Genomic DNA, 25,896 nt, shown 5'->3' with positions numbered 1-25,896 from the left:
TATAGAACAATCAGCCCCTTTAGTTTGGACTGCAAAGAAAATCTTAAATAAATGGCAATTTTAGGATCATGTTACATAGGGTATATCCAGACTCTTGTTTTTCCAGTAACTGTAGTAGTCACTCAGGTAGCCAAACAGGAATTGCATCAACTAGTTTCCGCCCAAACACAATTTGAAGGGATCCTAACATGCCTGGATGAATTTTATATGTACAGCCAATGTGCCACCACATGAACCAGACTACTGGCAACACTATGTGCATAAATCAGGTCCACATACACAACACTGTGAAAAAGAGGCAGAAACCAAATGGTGGAAAACATTATTTCAATAAGATGTGTCAAGACTGAAAAAATGGCAAACCAAGAAAATAGAACTATATAAATAAAACAACACACACACACACACACTTTATGAATAGTTTGTTTTTAATTTCATCCGGAAAACTGTTTAGATTGAGACACATGAGGATGCAACATCCTTTGCAGCCATTGGTTTTTATCAATCTTTTCCTGTCACAAATAGCAAACAATAAAGTCTCATGCACTGACTGAGAGTCCAAGGTTCTGTGAAGTACTTTTGGTTCAGAGCTGCTATGCAAAACTAAACCAAACCCGACAACATCACACAAAGCTATTTACATATAATTTCCATTTACCCTCCAATTTTAGTACTGTACTCTTGTTTTTCATAGTATGAAACCAATTTCCATTGGCTCACAAAACATCAAAAATAGTCTGTGTGTGTTGTATTGTGTATAGAATGTTGCAGAAGCATGAATTTCATGAGCCATTCTGGTTTAATTTCTGGAGCAAGTCAGGGTGGGTGGAATGAGCAAACAGAAAAGCACTTTTGTGGAGCTGTGAAAGTTCAGGCTAGCTATGTGATAAATGAGCAGACAAGGCAAGCAGCCTCTCTCTCTCTTTGTATGGATTCGATGAAGCCTACCTAAAGAACACCACATGCTGTTCCAGCTACTGATCTAACATTCCGCAACTTTTCAGCCTTCCAAATTCTCTTTAATTACACATTAATCCCACCCCTCTCTCTTTCAGTTTGTGCAGACAGGAATGGGGGCTTCTTAGGGGTATGGGGGAAATGGCATTTTTTAGGTTTGGGGAGGAGGTTGTTGCTGTTCAGAAAGTATGGTTCAGTCCTCCAGATAGGATATTTGCTCAACAAACCTAGAACAAAACAAAACATCCTACTCTCTGACTTCCTTTCATAATTTCACCAAATAAACAAGCAAGAAAGTTTTTTTTAACCCTCCAAACATAGGGCAAATTAAATCAATCAGTTAATTAATATTCTGCCTTTCTCCCAATATGGGATTTAAGGTGGCCACAGCACTGTAAAGAACCCATCATTAAAGGTATTTTGGCCTTACTGAATTAATAGAACGGCTTACAAAAATCCAAATAATAAAATACCTGCTATCAATAATAATAATAATAATAATAATAATGAACGACACATGGAATGAATAACCATACAAAAATGAACCCCAAATTCTAGAGAGAGAGATAGAAGTTGTGATAAGAGAAACTGAGAAGAACAAAGCACCAAGAACAGATGCTATTCCAAGTGAACTACTACAATCCACACAAACAAATTAAATTCTAGTGCTAATATGTGTCAGCAAATGTAGAAAAACAAACAATGGCCAACAGATTGGAAGAGATCAATATATATCCCCATTCACAAAAAAGGGGACACAAGAAATTGCAGAACTATAGGACTGTAGCATTAATTTCCCATGCAAGAAAAATATGCTCAAAATTCTGCAACATAGGGGTGAAACCACTAGGCAAAATAAAGCAGCTTGAAGCCACTTGGAAGGTGAGGCATTTATATGACGCGCACCTCCAAAGCAGCTGGAAACCAGAACAAAGCTGTGCTCTGGGACTAAAAACTGGAGTAAAATGGAGCCAGGATAGTCCAACTGAAGGCGGAAAATGCACCTTTGCGCCTGCATATAAATGCACCAAAGCAAGTGCAGGGCTGCAGCAAAAGAAAGCAATGAAAATGTGACAACTCCAATGGATACAATTACAACACGCACAAACCAGACAGTCCAACAGGGGGGGCATGGGGTGAAGGGGGGTGAAGGAGGCATGTATGTGGGGCCTCCATGATTGTGCTTTACCAATGGATCACTCGCACACTGATGCACTAAGGCACCAATGCCCTCTGCCAGCACAGCATTGCATGTGTGGCCGATCAAAAGGCCATCAATCCAGTGGAATGGCATTTGGGCAGATGTGGGAAGTACCTGGAAATCAGAGGTGTGTGTTTGTGCAACAATGTGCATGTATGTTGGGGAGGCAACAAAAAAATTACCCAGTAATGTGACTTGATGTTACACCGTGCAGTTGGACCATGTGTATTCAGCCCACCTTGGGAGCGAGCTGTGCGGGCAGTGGTATTTCAACCTGCTTTGGAAAAAGCAGGATTGAGCAGCTTTTTCCTGCTCATCTGCTCCGGTCCATAGACTCCAATAATACATGGAGAGAGAAATAATGCAGCTTACAAAGGAATTCTAGGGAAAAAATCAACATGTGCTTCATAGACTATAGCAAAACTTTTGACTACATAGATCATAAAAGCTATGGAACATTCTCAATGGCATCCCACACCAGGGTGTCACCCAGTCCAGGGGATGTGCTTTGGGGGACAGGCCTTCATGGCAGAGCCAAAAGGGCACACTCCCAAACTCCCTGTCCTGTGTGGCTTTACTCATGAGTAAAGCCACACAGGGCAGGGATGGGGAAGAGCTGGGACTGCTCCTTCCCTATCCCGTGAGGCTTTACTTGGAGGTAAAGCTGTGGGGACAGGGACAGGGGGGTGCTGGGACCTTCTCCTCCCTGCTGCATGCCATGGCACGCAGCAAGGAAGTGTATGGGTGGTGCTCATCGGATGTTACCTCCCCTTCTGTGGTGTCACCTGGTGTGGTCCGCCCACCCGCCCCTCGCACTCCCTAGTGATTTTACTGAGCACTCTTAAAAACATGGAATGCCTCTACATTTGATAGTCCTGATGAGAAATCTGTCCTTAGGACAAGAAGCTATTTGTTCAAAAAACAGTACAGGCATTTCTACTGCTGAAGTAGGATAATCTTCATGATTAGAAGAGAATATGGAGAAACAGAATGGTTCCCAATTGGCAAAGGAGGTGGCAGGGCTTCATTTTATTATCCTATTTGTTCAGGTTGTATGCAGAAAATATCATATGAAGAGCAAGTTTAGACTCAGAAGAAGGAAGAGTGAAGACAGGAGGAAAGAACAATCTAAGGCCTGTTACAGACTGCCAAAATAAAGCTGCTTTGGGTCTCTTTGGAGGTATGCTATTTAAATGATGCATGGGTCCTAAGAGTCCAGAGGTCGCGCCAAAGCCACACTCCATTCCTAAGCACTTGAGTGCAGCTTTGGTGCAGCTTCCGGATTCTTAGGATGCATGCATCATTTAAATAGCATACCTCCAAAGAGACCCGAAGCAGCTTTATTTTGCCAGTCTGTAACAGGCCTAAGATATGCGGATGACACCATACTAGTAGCAGTTTTCAAGCTCATCTGGAAGTTATGACATGACTCAAAATATGTTGGATTTCATTCACGGACAAACAAATATGTTTCTTCATGGGTTTTATAGATTATTTTTATATTATACGGAAAAAACCCAAGTTGGAATATGAAAGCAAACAGAAATTATTATTTATCCTTCTCTTGCAACATGTCTTCTTGAGCACAATTCTCGTGCAGACGTGTGTGTGTGTGTGTGTGTGTGTGTGTGTGTGTGTAACTGCAGTTTATGACATGTCTTCAAGGGCAGTTCCTATAGAGCGCACTGCAGTAATCTAGTCAGGAAGCTACCATGGCATGGACTACTGTGGTTAAGTTATCCCTGTGCAGGAAAGGCCAGCCAAAACAGGTCCCAGGCACTCCAAGCCACAGAGCCCACTGGGGTCTCTAGTGACAAAGATGAATCAAAGAGTACTTCCAAGCTATGCACCTACTCTTTCAAGAAGAGTCCAAACCCCATTCTCAGACCCAATAAACCTTAATCCCCAAAAGTAATCTCCCCATGCCCTGACAGCATAGACATACTCCAGCCAGCTATACAGTGGCATCACTGAGGTGCCTGGAGAGGGTGGCAAACTGCCACTTCCTTTTTCCTACTGCCTCACTTGCCTACCCCCAGCCGCTTGCCTGCCTCTCGGCCAGACTGATCCTGGAAGGCAGTGCTGCTGCCTTTGAATTGCCATTCAGGGTCTGAATGGAAGGCACAGCACCTGCTGCAGGGGGTTGTTGTGGCCTCTGGCAGCCATGCCGGACCCAAAAGAGAAGGCACCATAGCCCCTAGCAGAAACTGCCGCTGGGTGGTGGTGGTACAGTCTCTGTTCAGCCCATTCAGGATCTGGCACAGGTGCTGGCTGAGTGAGAAAGGAAGGCAACACCCTTTTCCAAATGCCAACAGCCACACCAGTCCATCTGGTGTATCGTCCCACTGGGCATATTCCCCCCTGGGTGTCACCTGATGTGGTCTGTATCCCTGCACCCCCCTAGAACAACCCTGTGGCTATAGATCTCTGACTATATTTTATCTTATCCAGTAGAAATTGCTCTTTCAGGTATATTGATTGCCAAAATGTGTATTCAAGAAAGGGCTTTCTAAATCATCAAATTGCTGAGATGTAATACTGCCAATGCATCCTTAACACATATATTTTGGCGATGTCCTTTTTGTGGGGGGAAGTAATCACACAAGTAAATCTGATTTTGGAAATTTTCTTGATATTCAGGGATGTGCATGTTCTTTTGAATTAGTTACCTGTTTCTTGGAAATTAACAAATGACCAATGGAAGTGGATTTTTCATGCCCTTTTGACTGCTAAAAGAGTGATACAGTACTTTGTTATTGGACAGATAATTTGGCCAAGGGTTATAAGATCTAATAGTGCTTGCAATGATGAATAGATAAAATTTACAAATGGACTTTTATATCTGAATGTTTGGTCAGCTTTTATAGAATTTACAACTAATGTGGTTATTCTTCCTCCTTTTTGTTTTTATTTTCCTGCTTTTGTTACACTGGAACATTATTGTACGTAAAAAAAATGTTATTGCTTTTGTTAAGAGGGGTAGACTTATGCAGTGACTAGGATTTTTTTTTAAGGACTGTGGATAAAGGAGAAACGTGTATCTATTATGACTAGTTTTGAAATATTTGTAGCTATTGGTCTTTGTGTTTTATATGCTAAATTTAAAGTGCTGTAGACTCTAATACTGTACTGACTGACTATTTGATATTTGTTGTCCGATAATTAATATCTGATGCATGGTCTTGGATGTATGATACCTAGTATATAATTGTAGATGCACCAGTATTTAATATTTGATAATTTTATAGTTGATATTCAATAGAATCTTGGGGAAAGGACCAGAAATAGAAAAAATTCCAAAAATGCTATACAAGGCAAATTTAACTAGAATATAGGAATAATACAATTAATCTCTATAGTATTATATCAATGCCACTGTTAATTAACATCATCACCAACTGTTTGACAAATCCATTCAGGTAGTGTTTGACTTAAGTATCATGTTCTCAAAATACTTCCTGACATTGATGCCAATAATCACCCAATTAATTCAAGACATTGCCTTCCAAATACAAACTTCAAAAGAAGTCTCCTTCCTGAGTAGAGTGTTCTGTTTTCCTAATAGCTTCCTACATCTTTGGATGTCAGCCACTATGTTCAGAACTTGGAAATATCACATTTTGGATTACGATTTCCAAAATCCCCCAGCCACATAGCTGGGGGATTCTGGAAGCTGAGTTGTTTTATGTCTAGCAAATGCTTCCCTCCACTGGGCACCCTCCAATCAGCTCTAATTACGGGGGAATTCAACCCCTTTAATAAATATATCTGAAGGTTAGTGGATTGGGAGAAGGTTAGTGCTGGGATTGTATGTTTCATAGCATTGCCTTTCAAATCTTAAATACTTCACTTGAGTGAAATTTTGTAGCAAGACATAGTACTGATATTTACGTACTCACCTTTCCAAAGCTAGCAGCATTGACAGGCTGAGTGTCATTTTTCTCACAGAAGTCCAAGTAGTGCATGTAGAGGGCACTTCGAGGAATGCAAACGCCTTCTGCAATCTCGTAGTTCTCCTCCAGCCTTCAAAACAATGATCAAACAAGGGAAACTACAAATGTTGGCAGCCCTGTGTTACAACATCTGTATCTGCAAATGGCCACTATGTTAGCATCTTCTTTATTTTATTCTCAATAATAAGCTAAACAATACAACCAGACACAGCTAAATCCATTTGGTAACCTGAACTGAAACAGACTCATTGGATCAATGATCTTTTACATAAATGCTAACAAAACACATTGATATAGTGAATTTATTCTAGCTGGGACAAACAATTATATTTTGTTAATATACACTCACAGTATTACTTCCTATTCTGTTTTGAAATCTGAATCTATACAGTTGAAAAGCAACCAACTCTGTGACATGACAAGATACACAACATCATGGAGTAAGACTTCTTGTAGATGATCTTACTTCATAGTTTTCTATGAGTTTTTCGGTCTATGTACCCGAAAAACCCACAAAAAACTATGGATGCCGGCTGTGAATGTCTTCCACTTCATATCTTACATCACTTGAAGACTGACAGCACATCCTATACTAGCTTTGGAAATCATATGTCCTACCAGATGTTCTTGGACTACAAATCCCAGCAAACTTAGTCGGCAGTGGTGTTAGATGCTGGGAACTGCCATCAGAGAACATTTGGAGAGCCACATCATTCCCACCCCTGTCCTCTGTTCAAGAGATGGGAGTGCAGTGAGCTTTATTCCCAAAAGCTGGTATAGAACTGCACTTAAATAAAATATCAGCACATATTTAAAGGCAGGCATACATTAAAACATTATTTGGCAACATGTTATTATTTTCATATGCATTATACAAGAACTGAAAGAAATAAAATGTAAGCCAAACAAGCATTATTCTGCTATACTCCATACATATCTGTGAAAAGTATATACCAGAAAGGCCTGCTTGTATTTGAAAGATGCCACAAGATTTAGTCTTTTGCAGGAAAACAAATTAACACCTTCACACCATCTAGAATTTCTTTTATATCTTACAGTTTTGTTTTTGGGAAAATAATAGAATATGTATATACATATTGCATGCGCATATCATAAGGATATAATTTTAAAGCCCCCAGCTATGAATGACAGTAAAAATGTCCTATTCTTTTAGGACATGACAAATCTGCTGCTGGACATGGATGCTGTACTCTACCTAATGGCAGGGTTGGGCCTGCTTTTTGAACATCATTTGTTTCAAGCAATCCCACCCCTGTCCTGCTATTATCCTTGTGCAATGCTCTCAGTTTAGCACTGACTTTCCTGTTTGTAATGGCACTTGTGCCTGCAGTGAAAAATGTGGACTGCACTGAGGTGTGGAAGCGGTAGGTAGACAGAAATCACATGTAGCACCTAGTGACATATGCATCATCCTAGCTGGAACAGGGTACACATTTATTACCACATGAAAACAGACCTTGTATATCATTTCCTACTCTTTCTAACCCCAACTAATTTTTTTGCAGCTCCTTTTTGCACCCTCGAAAGGCCGGATCAGGGCCATGGCATAAGGTTGCCATGGCCCTGATCTGGCGCAAAAAGGGGCGGCTGCAGGGCACCCCTTCAGGGTGGTCTGTAGAACTCCTATAATAGTGACTAACTAGATTTAGTTAGGGCTATAATTGCAAATAATCAGTTTGTAAAAGTAACTTTTCAAATTCTGATTTAAACATATTTTAAATCCCAACAGTATCTGTGATTTTACTCAAATAATTCTGGACAATGTTTCTGAATTGCAGCCTGAAACATGCCCATAGATAAATCCATTCCTATAATTAATATTAGTGCAGCAAATCTGACTTTGAAAATAAATATATCTCTTTAAATACTATCCAGTAAGCCATTTGAAAAAATTTTTTCCTTCTTACCTTGTTCTGGGATTCTTTTCCCTCCTTACCATTAAAATTATGATGGCAATTTGTTGCTTCAAACTAATTTAATAAGATATTTGATGGGATGAATAGAATCTGTTTGTAAGGGCAAGATCTATTCTTCTTTTCTTTCTAGCGGGATATCATCACTGCATCCTTCCCTAAATTTGTGGACCTCAACAAAACCTCTTTTCAAAGCCCAGACTTCACTCATATGCTACAGCTGCTAATTGGCATGTCAGGTTCTCTGACCAAGGCAGGATAGAAAGAAAGGCTGTTAATTATTTCTCTTCATCATATCTGATGAATTTTCCCTTCTTTTTCTCCTCTCTTTCACAGACAGTCATTAGTCTGACACCAAACAATGTTCCATTATACCTGAACTTTCCTTTAATGATCAGAAACCTAACATCTTTTTTCTCCTTTTTTAAAAAAAGAGATAACTTGGTCATATTTTGAATTCAGCTCCAACCTTTTGTGGATAATGAACTCAAACTATTGCCACTATCAGAAGCAGAAATATGTCCTTTTTAAAAAAAGCAGTATCAACACTCAGCATGATTATTGAGGATACTTACAGAACAGCAAATAATATTATAAAAGTGAAGAATGTTTTAAAAGAATTCAATTATTGTAGTCCCTTTTCTATTCATATATATCCACTTGGATCAGGATTGCAGATCCTGTGAACCCAACCAAGCCAAACACAGTACTCTAGCCAACAGGGCCCCAGCCTAAGGAATTTTGCTGACTGAGGCAAAAGACAAGATGGCATCCCCTCTTCTAGGTCACATACAGAAACTGACTGGGAAGCATCGTCTGCTACACTGAGGACAGTAGGCCAGTTTACAGGATGTGAATAGGACTGTGCAGCACACATAGTTCTTCTTCCAAGAGATAGTAGGGAAGCCCAGGGGACTGTTGTTGCTGCCCACCCCTAGCAAATGCTGCCTGGTGTGTTTGTTTGTTTGTTTGTTGATTATGCTGCCTTTCTCCCAAACTGGACAAAACAAATACAAGCAAACGGCTTCATTTATATACCGCTTCATACTGAACTAACAGTGTCTAAGCGGTTTACAACTGTAAGCTAATTGCCCCCAACAATCTGGGTATTCATTTTAGCGACCTCCTCTGAAGGATGCAAGCCTGAGTCGAGCTTGAGCCCTTTGGCTGGCAACCTTATGGTTTTGAGTGAGTGGCTACATTACAGGCATTTAACCACTGCGCCACCAGGGCCAAGGTGGCTCACAAAAATGCTTAAAAACAGTAGCAAAAACAATGAAACAGTACAATTTAAAAACACAATTAAAACACCACATTAAAACAACAAGTCAAAAATTTAAAATCCTTAAAAAATTTAAGTTGAAAATATTAAATCATTAAAAATGTACCAAAGTGGTTGCCTCACTTTGCCTAAAGACAGGGCTGGTGCTGTTAACCAAGATGGCTGCCATTATGTTGTTATCCACAATGGGACTAAGAAAAGGGGGTAGGTTGTCACCTGGTAGGTCACAGTAGTGAGCCAGAAAGGTACAGTGGTTTAAGTGTTGGACTAGGACTCCGGGAGACTTGGATTTGAATCCCTGTTAAGCCGTGGAAACCCCATGGGTAATCTTGGGCAAGTTACATTCTCTCATCTTAAGAGGAACCCACTCTGAACAAATCTTGCCACAGAAACCCCAATATAGGGTTGCCATAAGTCAGAGCTGACTTGAGGGCACATAACAACAGCAGCAAGCAACAACAAAGGCCCTAATATATGACTGGCAAGCAGTTATGTTTGATCTGGTGGGTTATAATCTATGCATACCTCATCTAGTTCAAAAAAGTACATATACGTACTTGAGCATGCATTTGGCTGGTACATATACAGTCCATTGTAGTTCAGCTTCCACCAATGCCTAATGGAATTACAGGTGTGTACAATAATGCTCTGTTACAGTGTCATCGTATACAGTGGCACTGGGATTTCTGCAGTCCTCCATATGTTGTTGGGTTGTAACTAGCAACTTGTTTTGGGCTCCCTTACATTTTGTGAACTTTCTGATCCAATGCAGTGGCAGCTGGTGGCTTCCATCTCAGTGGGCGATGAATCCATTCCATGTTTTAGTCCAGTATTTAAAGGAATCATCCAAGGTACTGAAACTATTTGGGGAAGATGGCTCAATACCTTGGATAGCTCCATAATTCAACCTAGAGCAGATTCACTGCCCCCCTGAGATGGTAACCACCAGCTCCCAATGATCCTATGAATACCACAGCTGTGGATAAATCAGTAAGGACAAATCAGTGGGAGTAAACAACCACCCTCTCCAAGGAAGTAAATCCCAACATCTGTCTTGATGTCAGATTTCCACATAGCTTTGATTAATAAATTAAAGAAACTTATAAAACACACATTAAATATGAAAGACTATACTCAGTATCAGTAGTGAAGAGTCATACAGCCCATCAGATGTTGCTGGACTACAAATTCCAGTATTCTTCACCATTGGCATTGTTAGCTAAAGCTGTATGTAGTTACAATAAACAACATCAGGAGGTCTGCACCATTCTCACTCCTATTGTATATGACCACACTCTAGCAGAGGTTCATTGTGTCTCCATGTAGTCTGAGCAATTCTGAGAGCTATAGTCCAAGGTCTAAATCTAACTGCTAGTCTCAACCACAGTAGATCTATCCCACCAAATACTGATGATAAATCAATATTTACATAAAACCTATCAATTTAATGGGTCTGTGCACTTGTCTAGAATCTTTGCCATGAAGGAAAACTGAGTACATCAAATAACTATTTTCAAGAGTTTTCTGAGACTGAGCCATTTAAACAAATATGAGTTTCAAAAAACTATGCTGTTTTTCAAGTTATGCTTTAATATTTAGTATTATTTTATTGTTTTTTAAAGTTTTTCATTAATGTTTTAGCTTTATCCTTGAATCCCATACAGATAAATAAAAATAAATAAATATTTACTTTATCTAGAACTCTCTGACAGAGAAAGCTAAATGTCTCACAAAACTACACACCCTAGAATTCCATTACATTGTGACATGGCAGTTAATGCAGTGTCAAATTGCACAATTTCTGCAGTGCAGATTTGACCCAGAGATCTCTGAGTTTCAATGTCATTGGTTCTTGCACAGGCTTGACTGGATGGCATGTTTTTTAATTGCCTATTGCTTTCCCTCCTTACTATAATCTAGCATGATCTTGAATGGGAAGTATGATCTTTTGCAGAAAAGCCAAAAGCAAGCTTGTGTGGGATAGATGTGTAGTTTTTTTGGTAAGAGGTAAATCCCAAGAAGCCCAGACAACATTTAGGTGAGTAGACTCGATGATATAATATGGCTTTTTGCCTTCAGACATCTGGGATGCAATGGTAAATAATGGCTGCACTCAAGCAAAGTGGGTTATTTTGTGGGTTTAAGGATTTACTAACCTCTGTGATTAAAGATGCTGGAAATGTGTTTGAAAAGATGCTGCTGCCAGTATTTGCTTGTTTTCATTTGGGAGCAGAGCAATGTGATCAAATTAGTGGTGAATTCTTGGCTAACAAGGTATCTGTAGAGTCTCTCAAATTGTGGAAAAGTCTGAGCAGGCCGACTTCTCCTGACTGGGGGCAGAATAATTTAATGGGAACATGATTTCAGTGGGCAAAATAAAATAGAATTGATAAATTCAAATTGTTTTAAACTTTTGTGAAACACTATCAGTCACTTGCACTGGTTGGGACTGGGGCACTGAAGATCATGTGAAACTGATCAAATATTAAAATTTTAACCACAGCATCTGCTCTGATGAGGTTATGTGATATACCAGAGATATAATTGAGTATTTATATTTCTGTGTGCATATAAATGAATTTGTGTGTGAATAAATTTTAAAAAATTGTCTACATGATTTGTTCTGGTTTTGCTAGACATAGGAGCTATATTCACTCCAAACCAGGGCTAGGAAGGTTACCTTTTAAAAGTAATATATCCCCAGCCTTCATGACACTGAAAAGTAAGCCATTGTCATTGTTCATGGCATTTCTCAGAAAGTAGCTTGGTACATTGAATGTCACGTTGTGAAAGCTATTGCTTTCTGTTGATTTCTTTGGAGAGAAGCAGCTTTAGGACTGATAAGAGAAGAGCATACAACTTGAAGTGTTCCTCTTTAAATGTTACCTAAAAGCCCTTTAAATGTAGCTTTTGGAAGTAATAGCAATTACACATTACACAAATCAATTAACTCTGTTCTTACTTGTTATGCTACTTTTGTGAACAGATGATGATGATGATGATGATGATGATGATATATTATTATATTACAAATAACTATGTTGCTTGTCATTCATTAATTCCAAGCTTTGCCCCAAACCAGTTGTCTGGTTTCTGAAATTTCAGCAGCCATTGTTTTCAAGTGTACCTTCATAATCATAAGGACAAGAAACCTCCTTTTGAAAAGAGATCTGACATTCTCAGAAACTGAATACTACACTTGCTACCATATTCTGAGCCTTTTCTGTGTTCTTTATGTATAATTAACAAATAGTTCTAATCAAAATTTGGAAAAGCTACATTTTGGACTACAACTCCTAGAATCCCTTAGTCAGTGTGGTTGGCTTCCAAACATGATGATAGGATATTAATACACTTTGGTGATCTAGACTAATGCATGCATTTCAAGTATTTGCTAGAAGATTATTAGACTGCTGTCTTCATTCTCTCTGTCTCTCTTTTTGTGAAAAATGAATCTTACCATTGTAGAGTAGCTGGAGTAGAATGTGGTTTGGATGCCCTGTTATTCTCTTTCTCCTCATCTGTTAAGAGAAAACAGCATAAGAAAAAAAAAATACTTTCAGCACAATTGGTAAAAGACTTTTAAAAGGCATGAAGGAATGCCACTGTTAGGGATAGTCTCAAATTTCCCAACAGAGGTGGTACTATGCACCCTTATGGACACATGTCTACAACAGCATTTTCATATGCTAATATATTATCTACACTGTACATGTAGGAATAGATGGGGCATCCTGAGAGGTAGATTTTGGGAGCAGGGCCTTATGGGTCCAGGTGCAGCAATGTCCTGCCTTCTAACGATAAACTCTAGAATATGCAAAGGATCCAAAGAGACAGTGTGAATCAGCATGATGGCCATTTAACAGCAAACCATAAGATATTATTACATGGAAATTCCCATTACTAGTGTTATGCTGATTTTGCTGACAGGGATGGAAAGCTTGCAGAATTTACTTTTTTGGGCAACAACTCCAAAACCTTTTAGAGCACAAGGTGGCTGAGGGATTCTGGAAGTGATAGTCCTCAACATAGTTTCTTCAAGTTCTGCTAGAGCTAATGAAAGTATTAGTCCACCAACATCTTGAGTGTGTGTTACAAACTGCTCATACTTGCCACAGGCAGAGTAATCTCATTAAAAAATAGCACTTCTTGTGTTTTCCTGTAGAAGTCTGACAAAAATGGACAGACATTGTGCATCAACACTATTTGCATGGAGACATGAGACATAAACATCATACTAAGAAGGATATAAAAAAGCCCAGTGATGAGTGACCAAACCAGTAATAGGTTAGGAAACCAAGCCCTGTGAGGAATGCTTCAGGGATCTGGGTATGTTTAGCCTGAAGAAAGAGAAGACTAAAAGTGACATGATAGTCTTCTTCAAATATCTGAAGGACTGCCATATGAAATTTGAAACTATCTTGTTTTCTGATGCTCCGCAAGGTATGACCTGAACCAGGGGATTCAAATGACGAGAAAAGACATTCTAACCAAGCTCTAGGTAGAACTTCCTTAAAATAGGAGCTGTTGAAGCATAGAATGGACTACCCTGAATGGTGGCGGATTCTCCTTTGAAATAGCTGGATAGGCACCTGTCAGCGACAATTTAAGCTCAAGGTAGGTAACTGCTAGCAGTCCCTGTTGTTTTAATCTTAGTTTACAAAATAACTCTGAATTCTGAGCTTGCCTATTAAAAAGACAATCTATAATGTTTGCCATCAGTCAGCACCTCCAGATCTCCTAAATCTTTCATCACTGACTTTTCCTGAGACTAAATTTATCCTATTACACCAAATGTTACAGGATCACATGCTGTTAAACAGACCTCTGCCTAACACATTTCACAGAGAGGGTGAGAACATGGAGGAAAAGAGTTCCCTTCCACCTCTGGCCATTTCATTCATCAGAGAAAAGCCAGCTACATAAGAGGCCACCACATCCCCCAATTTATTTTGGCAGATGATCCTTACATTTAGCCAAGCTAAATGTGCCCAACCAGTCTGACCCACTGTTAGAACAATAAGTGAATTATGGGACAGGGAAGAATAATTCCTTCCTTATAGGCCATTTCATCTAAGCCCCAACTTGATAACAATATTTGATTCTTATAAGAGAGACAGAGGAGTGGTGAGGACACTGAAGGGATCTTCCTGCTTGGCAGCAAGGGGAGTGGAGGTTCCCTCTGATAAGCCAGAGGCTGAAGCTCTGCCAGAGTATCTGGGAAGCGCCACAAAAGTTCAAGGACCAGGTTCACCTGGATAACCCTCAGGGTGAGGTAGCTGGATTTTTCCAGCTGGGCTGATTATAGGGCAGTGCAGGAACTGCATGGCATTCTGGAATTACAGGTCTATAAATAGGAGGAAGGCAGGAATGCTGTGGGTCTTGGTTTCAATTCTTAGCATTCTCAATTAAAAGTATCATTAATGAAGTTGGGAAAGCACGTTGCCTGAAAGCCTAGAATGTCATTGGCATTCAATGGAGAGGACATTGGACTAGATTAAGGATGGCGACTCTGTGTCCTTTATAGCTATAGCTCCCATGGCCAAAGATAATGGATTTTGGGAGGTATAGTCCAAAGTGTCTGGAGGGCCAAAGGTTACCCATTCCTGAGCTTGGTAGATTACTAGTCTGATGTGATATAAGGGAGCTTTTAAGGGTTGCACAATTTGTCAGAATCTTAAAGGTAAGTTGAGCCCTCCCTAAGAGTGACATGCCCAACAACTGATGCTGATTTAACTGTTCTCCTGAGGCCTACCAAGACAGAGAATGTAGCAGATGAAATCACTGACCCCACCCTTTCCTTGTCATATTGTGAGACAAAAAGTATACAGCTAAAATGTTAGTGTTACCTGGTTCTGATTTATGCACCTGATCCCCTTCCCTCATTGATGGTTTTTCTTTTCCATTCACAGCCATTGAGGAGACAAGGGCAGATTCAATTGTCTGAGGCTTTGTCATTAGTGTATATCAAACAGTCACTATCTGGATAAAAAACTGCACAGCAATGAGCACCTTCAACTTGGGTCAGCAAGCTGAGGTTACTGAGAGATAATGATATCACAAAGGAAAGCTTGCTGACATCAGTTTAACAAACATGAGGTCAAGTGTGTCAGACTACTTCACAGAGGTCTTCTCATCACCTAGGCTAGGCTGTTGGCTGTATCCAGTGCCACAGACAACATCTGTGACTTGATAGCAGGCAAACAGAGAAGAGGAATTGATCATAAGGGAGCTTCCCAACACGTTTCTGATGAACTGTTGTTCAAATGAGCCACCCAGCCTTGTTCATCTGATTGTACTAGAACTGCTAAAACACGATCACCATAAAACAACACGAAGAGAGATCATCTCAGGGCATGCCTACATGAGCCAATTAAACCAATTTCCCCATGCTCTCACTGCAATCTATCTACACAATGCAGAGCCAAAATCCCAGTTTGAGCGCAGACTGTCTTCATGAAGGAAGGCCAGTTCCACACCTAATCTGCCTTAGTACTGCCTTAGTCAGCTTAGAAAAAGTCACCCTTTGCTCTGGATTTTGCAGGAAAATCCAAAGCACTCCATAGTAACATGGGGCAACTGTCTACACACACACGTCCCACTGTGCCCTCCAGCTGCTAGCATGAGTTGTTCCTTCTGGGGTCACAAAGTACACAGCCATATCATCAATGCTGGGCACATCATTTTCAGTGATTGGTACTCAGTGAGGCATACTCATCTCTGATGCTGGAGGCTGTATGTGCTGTAGCCATCATGACTAATGGCTGCTGATATCTTCATTCTCCAGGAATGTGTCCAATCCTCTTTTAAAGTCACCAAAGCCCATTAACACTTTACAGCACATTCCACAAATTAATTGTGCACCTTTTATGGTAGATTTTTCCATCCACCCCTAACCTTTCTCTTCTATCACTGAGGAGCATTCATTAGTTCCCACAGTTCCAAAATGTCCATCAAGGTCCTGATGAACATGCTTTAGCTGAAGAATATCTTGCTGATTTTTACATTCTACCTTTTAGCCCATGAGGTAGTACCTAACTAAAATTAAACAATATGACCATAAAATGGCATAACAAAGTATCTAAAATGTGAATAAGCAGAAGTCTCCTTTGCTTCAGTCCCACATGCATAAAATTTAGCTAAAGAGGAATATTTTCATTGATCATGCATAATCCTAAACTGCAGTTTCAGTGAGTAAGTTGCTACCTACACTCATTGAGCTTTCATACATTTAGAATAATATCTGACAGGGGCTTGCATCTTACAAGAACCATGTTTCTTACACAGAGTTAGGGGATGTGTGGCTTTCCAGATTTTAAATCTGGATTTAATTCACTAAGTAGCAAGTAGCAAGTACATTTCTATATCACTTATCAGTGCACTTAAGCACAGCATGTAAGCTAACTGCCCCCAACAAGCTGGATACTCATTTTAGTGACTTCAAAAGGATGCAAGCCTGAGTTGAGCCTGAGCCCTTGCCTGGTATTGAACTCACAACCTTATGGTTATTCACTAATTCATTAACGGTTATTTCGCTATTCCTCAATATAACCAACTTTCAAAACACAGATTCATATTACTTTTGTTCTATAATGTACACAGAGAGGTAGTGTCAAGGGCATTTTGAATTTTGGATCCAAGGGCTAAATTCAGAAGGCAGTCTATCAGAGAGACTAGGTAGCATTCAAAAGATGAAACATGGGTTTTACCCTAAAGACAATTTGTTTGTAGACTAATAATGGAAAGAAGACATGCCTTGCCTTCCACACAGATAGTGGTGGCTGGTGTTATGGGGTAGTGAATAGGCTCTGGGTTTCAGTCCAAGTATTAAAAAAACAGTCAAGGAATTTTGCCTGCTCTGAGGATATGGTTCAGAACCTTGGATAGTTCCAGCAAGTACTAAAGCAAAGAGCAGATTTGGTGCCCCACTGAAACAGTCACCAGTGCCCAGGATGTTAACATGAGGACAGTATAGGAAAATAAGGGAAGGGGGTGCAGAAGTCACCAAGGAGGCTGCTCCCTTAAGTCAATGCCGGGCATGGAAAAGTTACTTTTAATGACTAAAATATCCATAATCCTCTAGCTACCATGGCTCATGGTCATGTTGGGGTTATAGTAGTTGCAGTCCAAACAAATAACTTTTAAAATTTTTATTTTTATAGGCTAGTCCTAAATTTAATCTTCCCAGTTAGTTTATAATTTTGCAGTTTGGTAGGTTAACCACTAAGCATGTATAGTTTATTAACATCATCATGATATATTTTTACAAAGAAGTGGAGCACTGTCATATCCACTATGACCTTGATGAATATATTTGTTCTTCTCATGGATGGAGTCTAACTGGCCACACTGACTTTGGGAGATGGGTAGAAATTTTCCCTCATGAGATTGATTTAACTCTGGGGCTTTTGTTTTGCTTAATTTTGTTTCTTGAAATCACTATTGTTCCGGAACTGCTTTTATTGTGATATACCTATTTGTGGTACATGGACATGTAAGCAGTCCTTTGGGGCCTCTAGACAGAATTTTAAAACTCTGCACACAACCTAAACTCTAGGTTTATTTGGCAATTTAGCATAAACAACAACAATTTCAGAAGACCATTATTTGCATTCTGCCCAAAGTGAATTAAGTGATTTTGAAAATCCTTTTATTTCAGACAACAAATATTCTCACTGTCAATATTTGAAAAATCTGCTCAGCCTGTGAGACAAGATGAAACAGGTTTCAGAACAACTCTGGGAAGAAAGGAGAGAGTGTGAGAGTACTGTAACCTCTGAGATACGGATTTCAGGAATGAGTAACATGGAGCCCGCTCTCCAAATGTTGTTTGACTCCAACTTCCATGACCCCTTACCAATGTCTATAGGGCTGACATAAAACTGTTCTTTGAACAGCTGTGACTGACACTTTATCCCAGCTATCACCCCAGCTGAACGAGTGGACCATGTGTTGCATATTGGCTCAATAACCCTAGATAGCAACAGCTTAGACTCTGTTGTTTTGGGATATTTGCATGCAATTGGAATGTATGATCCTCTGTGGTGAATTGTGTATACTTACTTTCATCATTAGAAACATTCCCAAGAGATGTGTGACTGGAATAACGTTTGTTTTCACTTTCACTGAGGCATCTTTCAATCCAACTCTCTGCAAAACAAAAGTTCATTTTTTAAATTTATGCATATTATTCTCACCAACAAGAAATCTCATCATATATCTGCAGTATGTGAAAACCAGGTTCAAATCACACATGTCCTCAATAATAAAAAAGAGATGATAAAACACATACAGTAAAAGTACTAAATGTTAAAATATTAAAATAATATGCTACTATACTAAAACAATTCCTTATCAGTCACTACCCATCTTGGCAACCTTAGGTACACTCAACAACTTCAGCAATCCACTGAATCAAAGAAGAAGGTCTTCAACCCTTTGCAAAAGAGAATATGATCCTCCTCCAGGTGAAGGTGCAAAGGAAGACTGTTCTACAAATGCAGAACCAGATCCTGAAAGGCTCAGAGCCTTGATAGAGCCATAGGCTTTGGTGGAACCGTCAATAATCTTTTGTCTGCAGATTTTAAATTTCTAGATGGTACATACCATGCTAGCTAAGCTGCCAAATACTAAAGTGCAGGGTTTTAAATACTAGGACCAAAGCCTTATAATGAGCCCTGGCCCAAATTGGTAGCCAAAGGGTCCAAAAGAGGCTTTTTTTTTTTAACCCTGAAGAAGTTTCTGAAAAAACTTTCCAAGAAAACCCTGTGATAGGTTCACCTTAGGGCTGCCATAATTTGGAAATGTCTTGAAGGCACACAACACACACACACACACACACTCCATACTGCCTACCTCAGTAAGCAGTATAGAAATGTACTTGCTATTGCTATCTATGTTCAAGCAAATGCAACTCCTTTTCAGATCCTGCCACTCAACATAGTGAGGCCTGGACTGAATGGGTAGTGAGGCTGGCAAGTACTTGAATATGGGGTGTGCCCAGTGTGAAAAGTCCCATGCCCTACATATTTGCAGATCATGGTCTTTGTAAGCTGAACACTTGCACAGGACTAATGTTTATCTCATAAATTAAGCTAATTTTGCATCTTAGAAGGGGAAAAATTATGCCACACATAGGATCCCAGAGTGGAAAGAGACCACAACACCCTCCAGTCCAACTCCCTGCCATGCGGGAAGACACAATCAAAGCACTCCTGACATCAGCCTCTGTTTCAAAACCTCAAAAGAAGGAGACTCCATCACAGTCTGGGGCAGCATATTCCACTATTGAACAGCTCTTACTATAAGGAAGTTCTTCCTAATTTTTAGGCGAAATTCTGATTTTGTGGGAAATCCATATCATCTTATATTCTTAACTGAAGCTTGAATGCGTAAGGGAGAAGGACAGAGCTGGTTCAAGAAGCATTTTGCTAACTGAAGCATAATAAGAAAGGGGAACTCTAAGATAAGAAAGTTGAAGGCTTTCATGGCCGGCATCCATAGTTTTTTTGGGGGGTGGGCGGGCTATGTAGCCATGTTCTGCAGAGGGAACTCTAAGGCTTGTAGTGCAAGATTTACCAACACACCACTGCATGGGGGTGTGTAGCACTGAGCACCAACTTCTATTGCTGTGTATACCAGTCACTAAACACTCCTCTGCCCCCTAGTACACCAGTGAGATACTGGCTATTGAAGAACATCTTGACCACCCTCCTCAAATCTAGTCCTAGCTTTGGGCCCAAGGGCTGCTAAAGTTCGCAGTTGGAGGTCTAATTAGCTCTTGCCTTCTTCTTTTCAGCCTGATTTGTAGCCATACTGGGTGTCACTGTGAGCTGTCCATGGTCAGGTTATATGCTTGTCCACTAAGAGGTCAAGCCAGGAATGGAACATTGCCCAAACCTATGCATGCTGACTCATTGAGGTCAGTAGGATTTCTTCCTAGGTAGATATGCATAAGATTATCACTGTCAGCTGTTCATCAGCTAGGTGCAGAAACCCACCTCGGCTGGTAATAAGATAAAAGGGCAGCCCTCCAGATATCATCAGGTTGTCCCAGCATCCCTTGTCAGTTTAGTAATTTACAGTCCAGCAACATCTTGAGGGTCACACTTCGCTCATCCCAATCTGAACAATGGACTCAGTTTTAATGGCAGAACTGCTCCTCTGACTCTGTTATGGTGAGTCTGTTACAAGCCAATGCCAGTTGAGTGTTAAGGATGTGATGTGAGCTGGTTGCTTTCACTGTCACTTTTGAAAAACTGTGCATTTATATTTAGATGCTAGACATCTGACTTTTTTAATGTCTCATAAAAAATTAATTTCTAAGGTAAATATAACTTTACACTGTGGTTGACTGGCCTGCTTGATACAGCTATGTATGTTTATGTGCCTTCATGTCACCTGTCAACTTAGGGCCAGTCCATGAATTTCATAGGATTTTCTTAGGCAAGGAATACTCAGAGGTGGTTTTGCCAGTTCCTTCCTCTGCTATAGCACCTTGTATTCATTGGTGGTCTCCCACCCAAGTACTAACCAAGGCTGATCCTGCTTAGCTTTCAAGATTAGACAGGATCTGGTGCCTTTTTACAGAAGTTTTAAAAAGAGCTGATATTCTCTTTCATGAGAACAAAGCCAATTCATATATTTTGGATTGTACATTTCATTTTATTTCACATACATTGTCAAACTGCATCAGTCCCTCTTTCCATACAGGCTGTGTATAATGCCTGCCCACTTGCCTTTAACCATCCCATTGCAGATATGCAGCCAGGCTAACCCCACTGGATAGGAATTAGATCTTCCTCAAAACATGTATTTGAATGAGCATGAAGAATAGGAAAACCTTCCTACAATGGTCTTCCCCACTGTCAGCATGGTGTAGTGGTTTGAGCATTAGATTATGATTCTGGAGACCAGGGTTCAAACCCCACTCAGCCATTACACTCCACTTGGTGGCCTTGGGCAAGTCACACTCTCTTAGCCTCAGAGGGAAGGCAAAGGCAAATCTTGCCAAGAAAGCCCCATGATAGGTTTGCCTTAGGGTCACCATAAACTGGAAGCAACGTGAAGGCAGATAACAACAATCTTCAAAAGCCCTTGCTCTAGCCATCTCTAGAGCCATCTAAGATATTTACTTGTCAGCATCACAAGCCTTGAATTGTCATTTTCTCCTATGCCCCCCAGTCTATGATGTTATTTCTTATTTAAAAAACACAACAAAATTAGATTCCTGAGAGATTCATATTCAGCTTGTGTCTAAGATATGGTCTGAACTTCCACATGGACATTCCTTTTAATTCCTCTTCACTATACAGCTCGGAAAGGTCACTGTTTTGGATGATAGTTCTAATAATCCCCTAGACAGTATGACCTTTGGTGCCTTCTGGTACCTGCAGTCTAAAACGTTAACAGCTCTGCTTTGCCAACATGTGACTGAAGAACAATGGGAGTTGCTCTTCACCTCCTTGTTCCTTGGATGCAGGCTAGGAAAATGTACTTTGATTCTCAAAATCCATTAATTCAGATATGTATTCATCTCTTTATTCGCACTCACAAACATACAAACACACACAGAAAGCTTTTAACAGCATCTTCTTTTCATTTATATTTCAAATTCCATATAATTGAAATTTAAAATGCTGTAATACATCTGTATTATACTATATTATGCTTACAAAAATGCTGAGCCTAATTAGGTAAACTGTTGTAATGGCTTGGGATATTCCAGTCGCTCAAAAAATACAGACATCATCATCAAAACCAGTCAGTTCAGCTGGGAATTCTTCCTTTAAGTCAAGAGAACAAAATATGTATAATAAACATTTTGCCAGAATGCATGGAAATAATTGTCATATGTAGCTTATTATCCTTTAAAATGCCACAACATGGAGTAATTAGTTACAAACTACTCACTCACTATTAACTCCTTTCCCAATAATGTATAAGTACATTAGAAGGGGGTAACTTCACTTCTTTTGCACTGTAACTGTAACTTTAGTAACTTTTATAACTCTAGCAGTTTTATCTCACTATATGTTAGAGAAGAAATATAAATCACATAGATCAAACAGGATTATGTTGTGCTTCATGTAGTTGTCTTGTGCTTTATTGTAAGTGTTGAGGTGACAAAGAAGTGGACAGGACAATGAGGCAGATACCTCTTTTGCACTACAGGCAACAGCTTCTACAAGGAAGTATTTAATTGCTTTTAATAATTAATTTGGTTACTTTTATTTAATTATTAGTTACTTTTGAGAAATAGGAAGGTTCAGCATGAAAATTTTCAGATCCAATACACATTTTATGATGAATCTGCAGCCTGTTTTTAAGTGCAGCCTTCCCTAATTTGCTTGTTTTTGATACTGTTGGGATTATAGATCCAATGACCACTGATCAGGATTGATGGACGTTATCCTAAACATTTGGAGGGCACTAGGTTGATGAAGTCTATTGTGGCTAATATATCAGTTCCGCTCTTCAGGGAGTGAGTGTGTGTGTGTGTGTGTGTGTGTGTGTGTGTGTGTGCATAATCTTCAGATGTTATGAAAATAATCAGATTGGGCAGCATGAGGAAATTCAATTGCCTCTTTTTCCACTGCTATGGTTATGTGCAAAAGAAGGTGTTTGTATCCCTACTCACTGTATTCTTTATACCTCATGTTGTTGTTTTTTTTGCAGTTCCACTGTAATGCACAAAATATGTTGACATGCAAACAGTATGATGTTCAAAGCTGTAATAGCTTTACTGTAACTTTTACTATACAGTATTGCCAATGAGAGACTATAAAAGAGCTTGAATCTTTTGTACTGTAGCAACCTAAGGACCAGACTTCATATTACATTAATTATGCTTTTTTAAAAAGAAAACTGAAGAATACTTTTAAAAGAATAGTAAAGCTCATCCTGTGGGTTTCGTGGCCAAGCAGGGAATCAAATCTTGGTTTCCAGAGTCATAATCCAACGCTCAAGCCACTATGTCACAAATACAAATGCAAATTCTGAGAAGGATTCAGTTTTTCCCACCTTGTTCCAGCCAAACATTATAGCTGTGGGAAATGTAAGAGAGTGTACTGAATCTCTCTAGCAGAGTAATCTAACTGGTAAGGCAGTAGCTGAACATCAGCCAGTTGCACTTGCACTCCCACTCCCACAGGGTCTAGCAGAAAAAGAAGCAAGCTTAGTTTCTATACAAAACTTATAAATTTATCTCCCCTTACAAATATTTTTACAAATCAAATACATGGCCAAATGGAAGAGAAAATGATTCTAGGTTAGAATGAAGCAGAAAGACAATGAATATGGTTGAAAAAGAAAAAGAAAAGGAAGTCTTCAAATATTCACACTAGTAATCATTGAGCCTGGGCATGCAAAGGCTGCTAAGTTTAAGAGTGGCTCAGAGTGACAAATGGTTCAGTTTCCTCCAGAATATATAGTCTAGGATTCTGTAACAGCTTCCCCTCTCTAAGGGACTATACAGACAGGCAGCTAAACAGGTCAGTGCTGCAGCAGCCGCACACTGCGGCACCGACCCACTCCCTAAAAGAAGCTGCTCTGAGCAGGACTGTCATAGGCATGCTCATGCGCCATGGCAACGCCCCTTCTGGCCAGTGCCGTTTGGGTGCTGCATGCCATGGACGTCGTCATGCTGTGTGCCGTATGTGAATGCTCAGCCCTAGTATGCAGTCAGGCCAGCACAAAGTGCCAGTCTCTACTGCCTCTAAGACATTAAGGGTCAGCACAGCCACATACAGTTTGGGATAGGGCCCTGAACTGTTAAGAGAGAATATAAAGCTTCTCTGAGTACCTGTTTTAAAGGCTGCCAAGCAATGTTTAAACATGATGGGAAGTCCCTATGGATTGTCCTCTCTGCACATAAGGAGCTTGGAAATGTTACTATTTTGACTGCAGTTCTAGGTTGCAATACAAAAAAGGAATTCTCCCATGATCTGCTTTGATTTTGAGTGAAGTTACTCCTTTCTGCTGAATAAAGCTCTTTAGCCTCTTGTTTCTTGACCGTTTGCCAACACATATCTACATTATTATGCTACCCCTCCACTAATTATAATAACCACAGTTTCTCCAGGTTACTGGGTTAATTGCCACCTGCTGCCTCCTTCAGTAACATTGCAGCACTGCATTGCAAAACACTCCCTCCAAAAAGCACAGGAGTCCTCTGCAGATGGAATATATCAACACTGTGAAGGAGACAGGAATTGTTCTAAAACATGAGTACGAATGGACTGAGTCCACTATCTGTCGCTGTCAGTAAACAAGGACACAGGGGTTCACTAGAAGTTCATGCTATGTGTCTCTTTTCTCTGATGTGTGCATTAGGCAGAGCCTGATGACAAAGCCAACTGGCACATAAGAGTCACGGGTCATAATTCAGACAAAGAAAAGGGAATATGCTTAAGACAAATCTCTGGTAACTGCCCATCAAAAGGGGGGGGGGCATTGATAAAAGTTCTGCAGTAATATAAGCTAAGTTCTCAATGAAGACTGTTGTGTGACCTCTACAAATCAAACATATTAAGGCAATTTCCAAATATTTTTTCAGTTTTGTATAATCCATCCCATTTGTGTGTCATGTGGTAAAAGCCAAAGAGCTCCACAGCAATTTAAAGAGTGGTGTGGATTCTTTTACTGGCCCAGTGTGTTGGACTACAGCTCAACATAATTTGCTCTTAGCAAATTATTCATACAGTACAACTACAGTTCATATAGTAATTTGCTGCATAGCATCAAGACTTGGGCTGTTGTGAACAAGACTAGCATCTGTTCTTCCTGCTCTCACAGGATGAAAAAATACAGCATTTAGGGCTGTTCTGTCACAATGACAACAACATTTTCAGCATAGTTGGGGCCTGGTTCCCCTCCAAATGGAGTGCCAGCCTGCAATAACTTGTATCATCTCCCCATCCCCAGCTTTGTTTCTGTACCTGAAGAACTGCAGAATTCACACAGCATAAGCAGGACACTGGCATGGGTCACACAGGTAGGCTGCTTGAATTGTATTGAATTTTGCTCACTTGACTCATCTTTAAGAACCTGAACCAGGTCATACCAAAAGCCTTTGGAACTCTGTGGGTCACTAAAACTATAGAAATGCACATGTGCATGCAAATAAAAGCTTCATAGTTGATTCTCCTATAATGTTTCCATATTTCATCTCCTTGTGGAATCCGTTTAAAAGGCTACCCTGTGAATATCACATACTTCAGGTTTAGTTCAAAAAACAGGCAAGTATAAGAGAGGTTATGATATATTTTGTTACTCAGTGGTAAAAAATGAGGAGGCTTTTCCAGGCCTGGGTCCAAGTATTTATACAACTGAGTCAATGAGCTTCAGTGCCTAAAATAACATCCAGATGTTAAGGTGTTTGTATTCATCACCTTGGTAAACATTCTCATCCCGTATTGTGTCACTCCACACTGAAAGCCTTCCTACCATTAGACAGAATGAATGATCATTTATATGCAGTGCTATTTTGGGTGTCACAAAAAGGCAGCAGATTGTTAATCAGTTACAACATTATTGCTATTTTCACCATGCAAAAGGGTGAAGAGGGCA

General features: G+C 39.9%; 1 protein-coding gene across 1 annotated transcript in view; it reads right to left on the bottom strand.

The window, feature by feature from the left end:
• The window catches only part of RFX4 (regulatory factor X4), a 100,506-nt gene that overhangs the window by 42,823 nt on the left and 31,787 nt on the right, over positions 1-25,896 (bottom strand). Inside the window, exons 2-4 of the mRNA XM_089528037.1 lie at positions 18,391-18,477; positions 12,788-12,848; positions 6,058-6,181 (exon numbers count right to left, since the gene is read on the bottom strand). Of these exons, the coding sequence (XP_089384163.1) occupies positions 6,058-6,181; positions 12,788-12,848; positions 18,391-18,477 (272 nt within the window). The remainder of the gene's footprint in view (positions 1-6,057; positions 6,182-12,787; positions 12,849-18,390; positions 18,478-25,896) is intronic.

This window comes from Sceloporus occidentalis, unplaced genomic scaffold (genome assembly GCF_023333645.1).
Source record: "Sceloporus occidentalis isolate IW3139 unplaced genomic scaffold, rSceOcc1.0.p SCAF_5, whole genome shotgun sequence".
Taxonomy (NCBI): Eukaryota; Metazoa; Chordata; class Lepidosauria; order Squamata; family Phrynosomatidae; genus Sceloporus; species Sceloporus occidentalis.
Note: the sequence above shows the minus strand (reverse complement) of the source record. Positions and strands in the feature narration are given on the sequence as shown.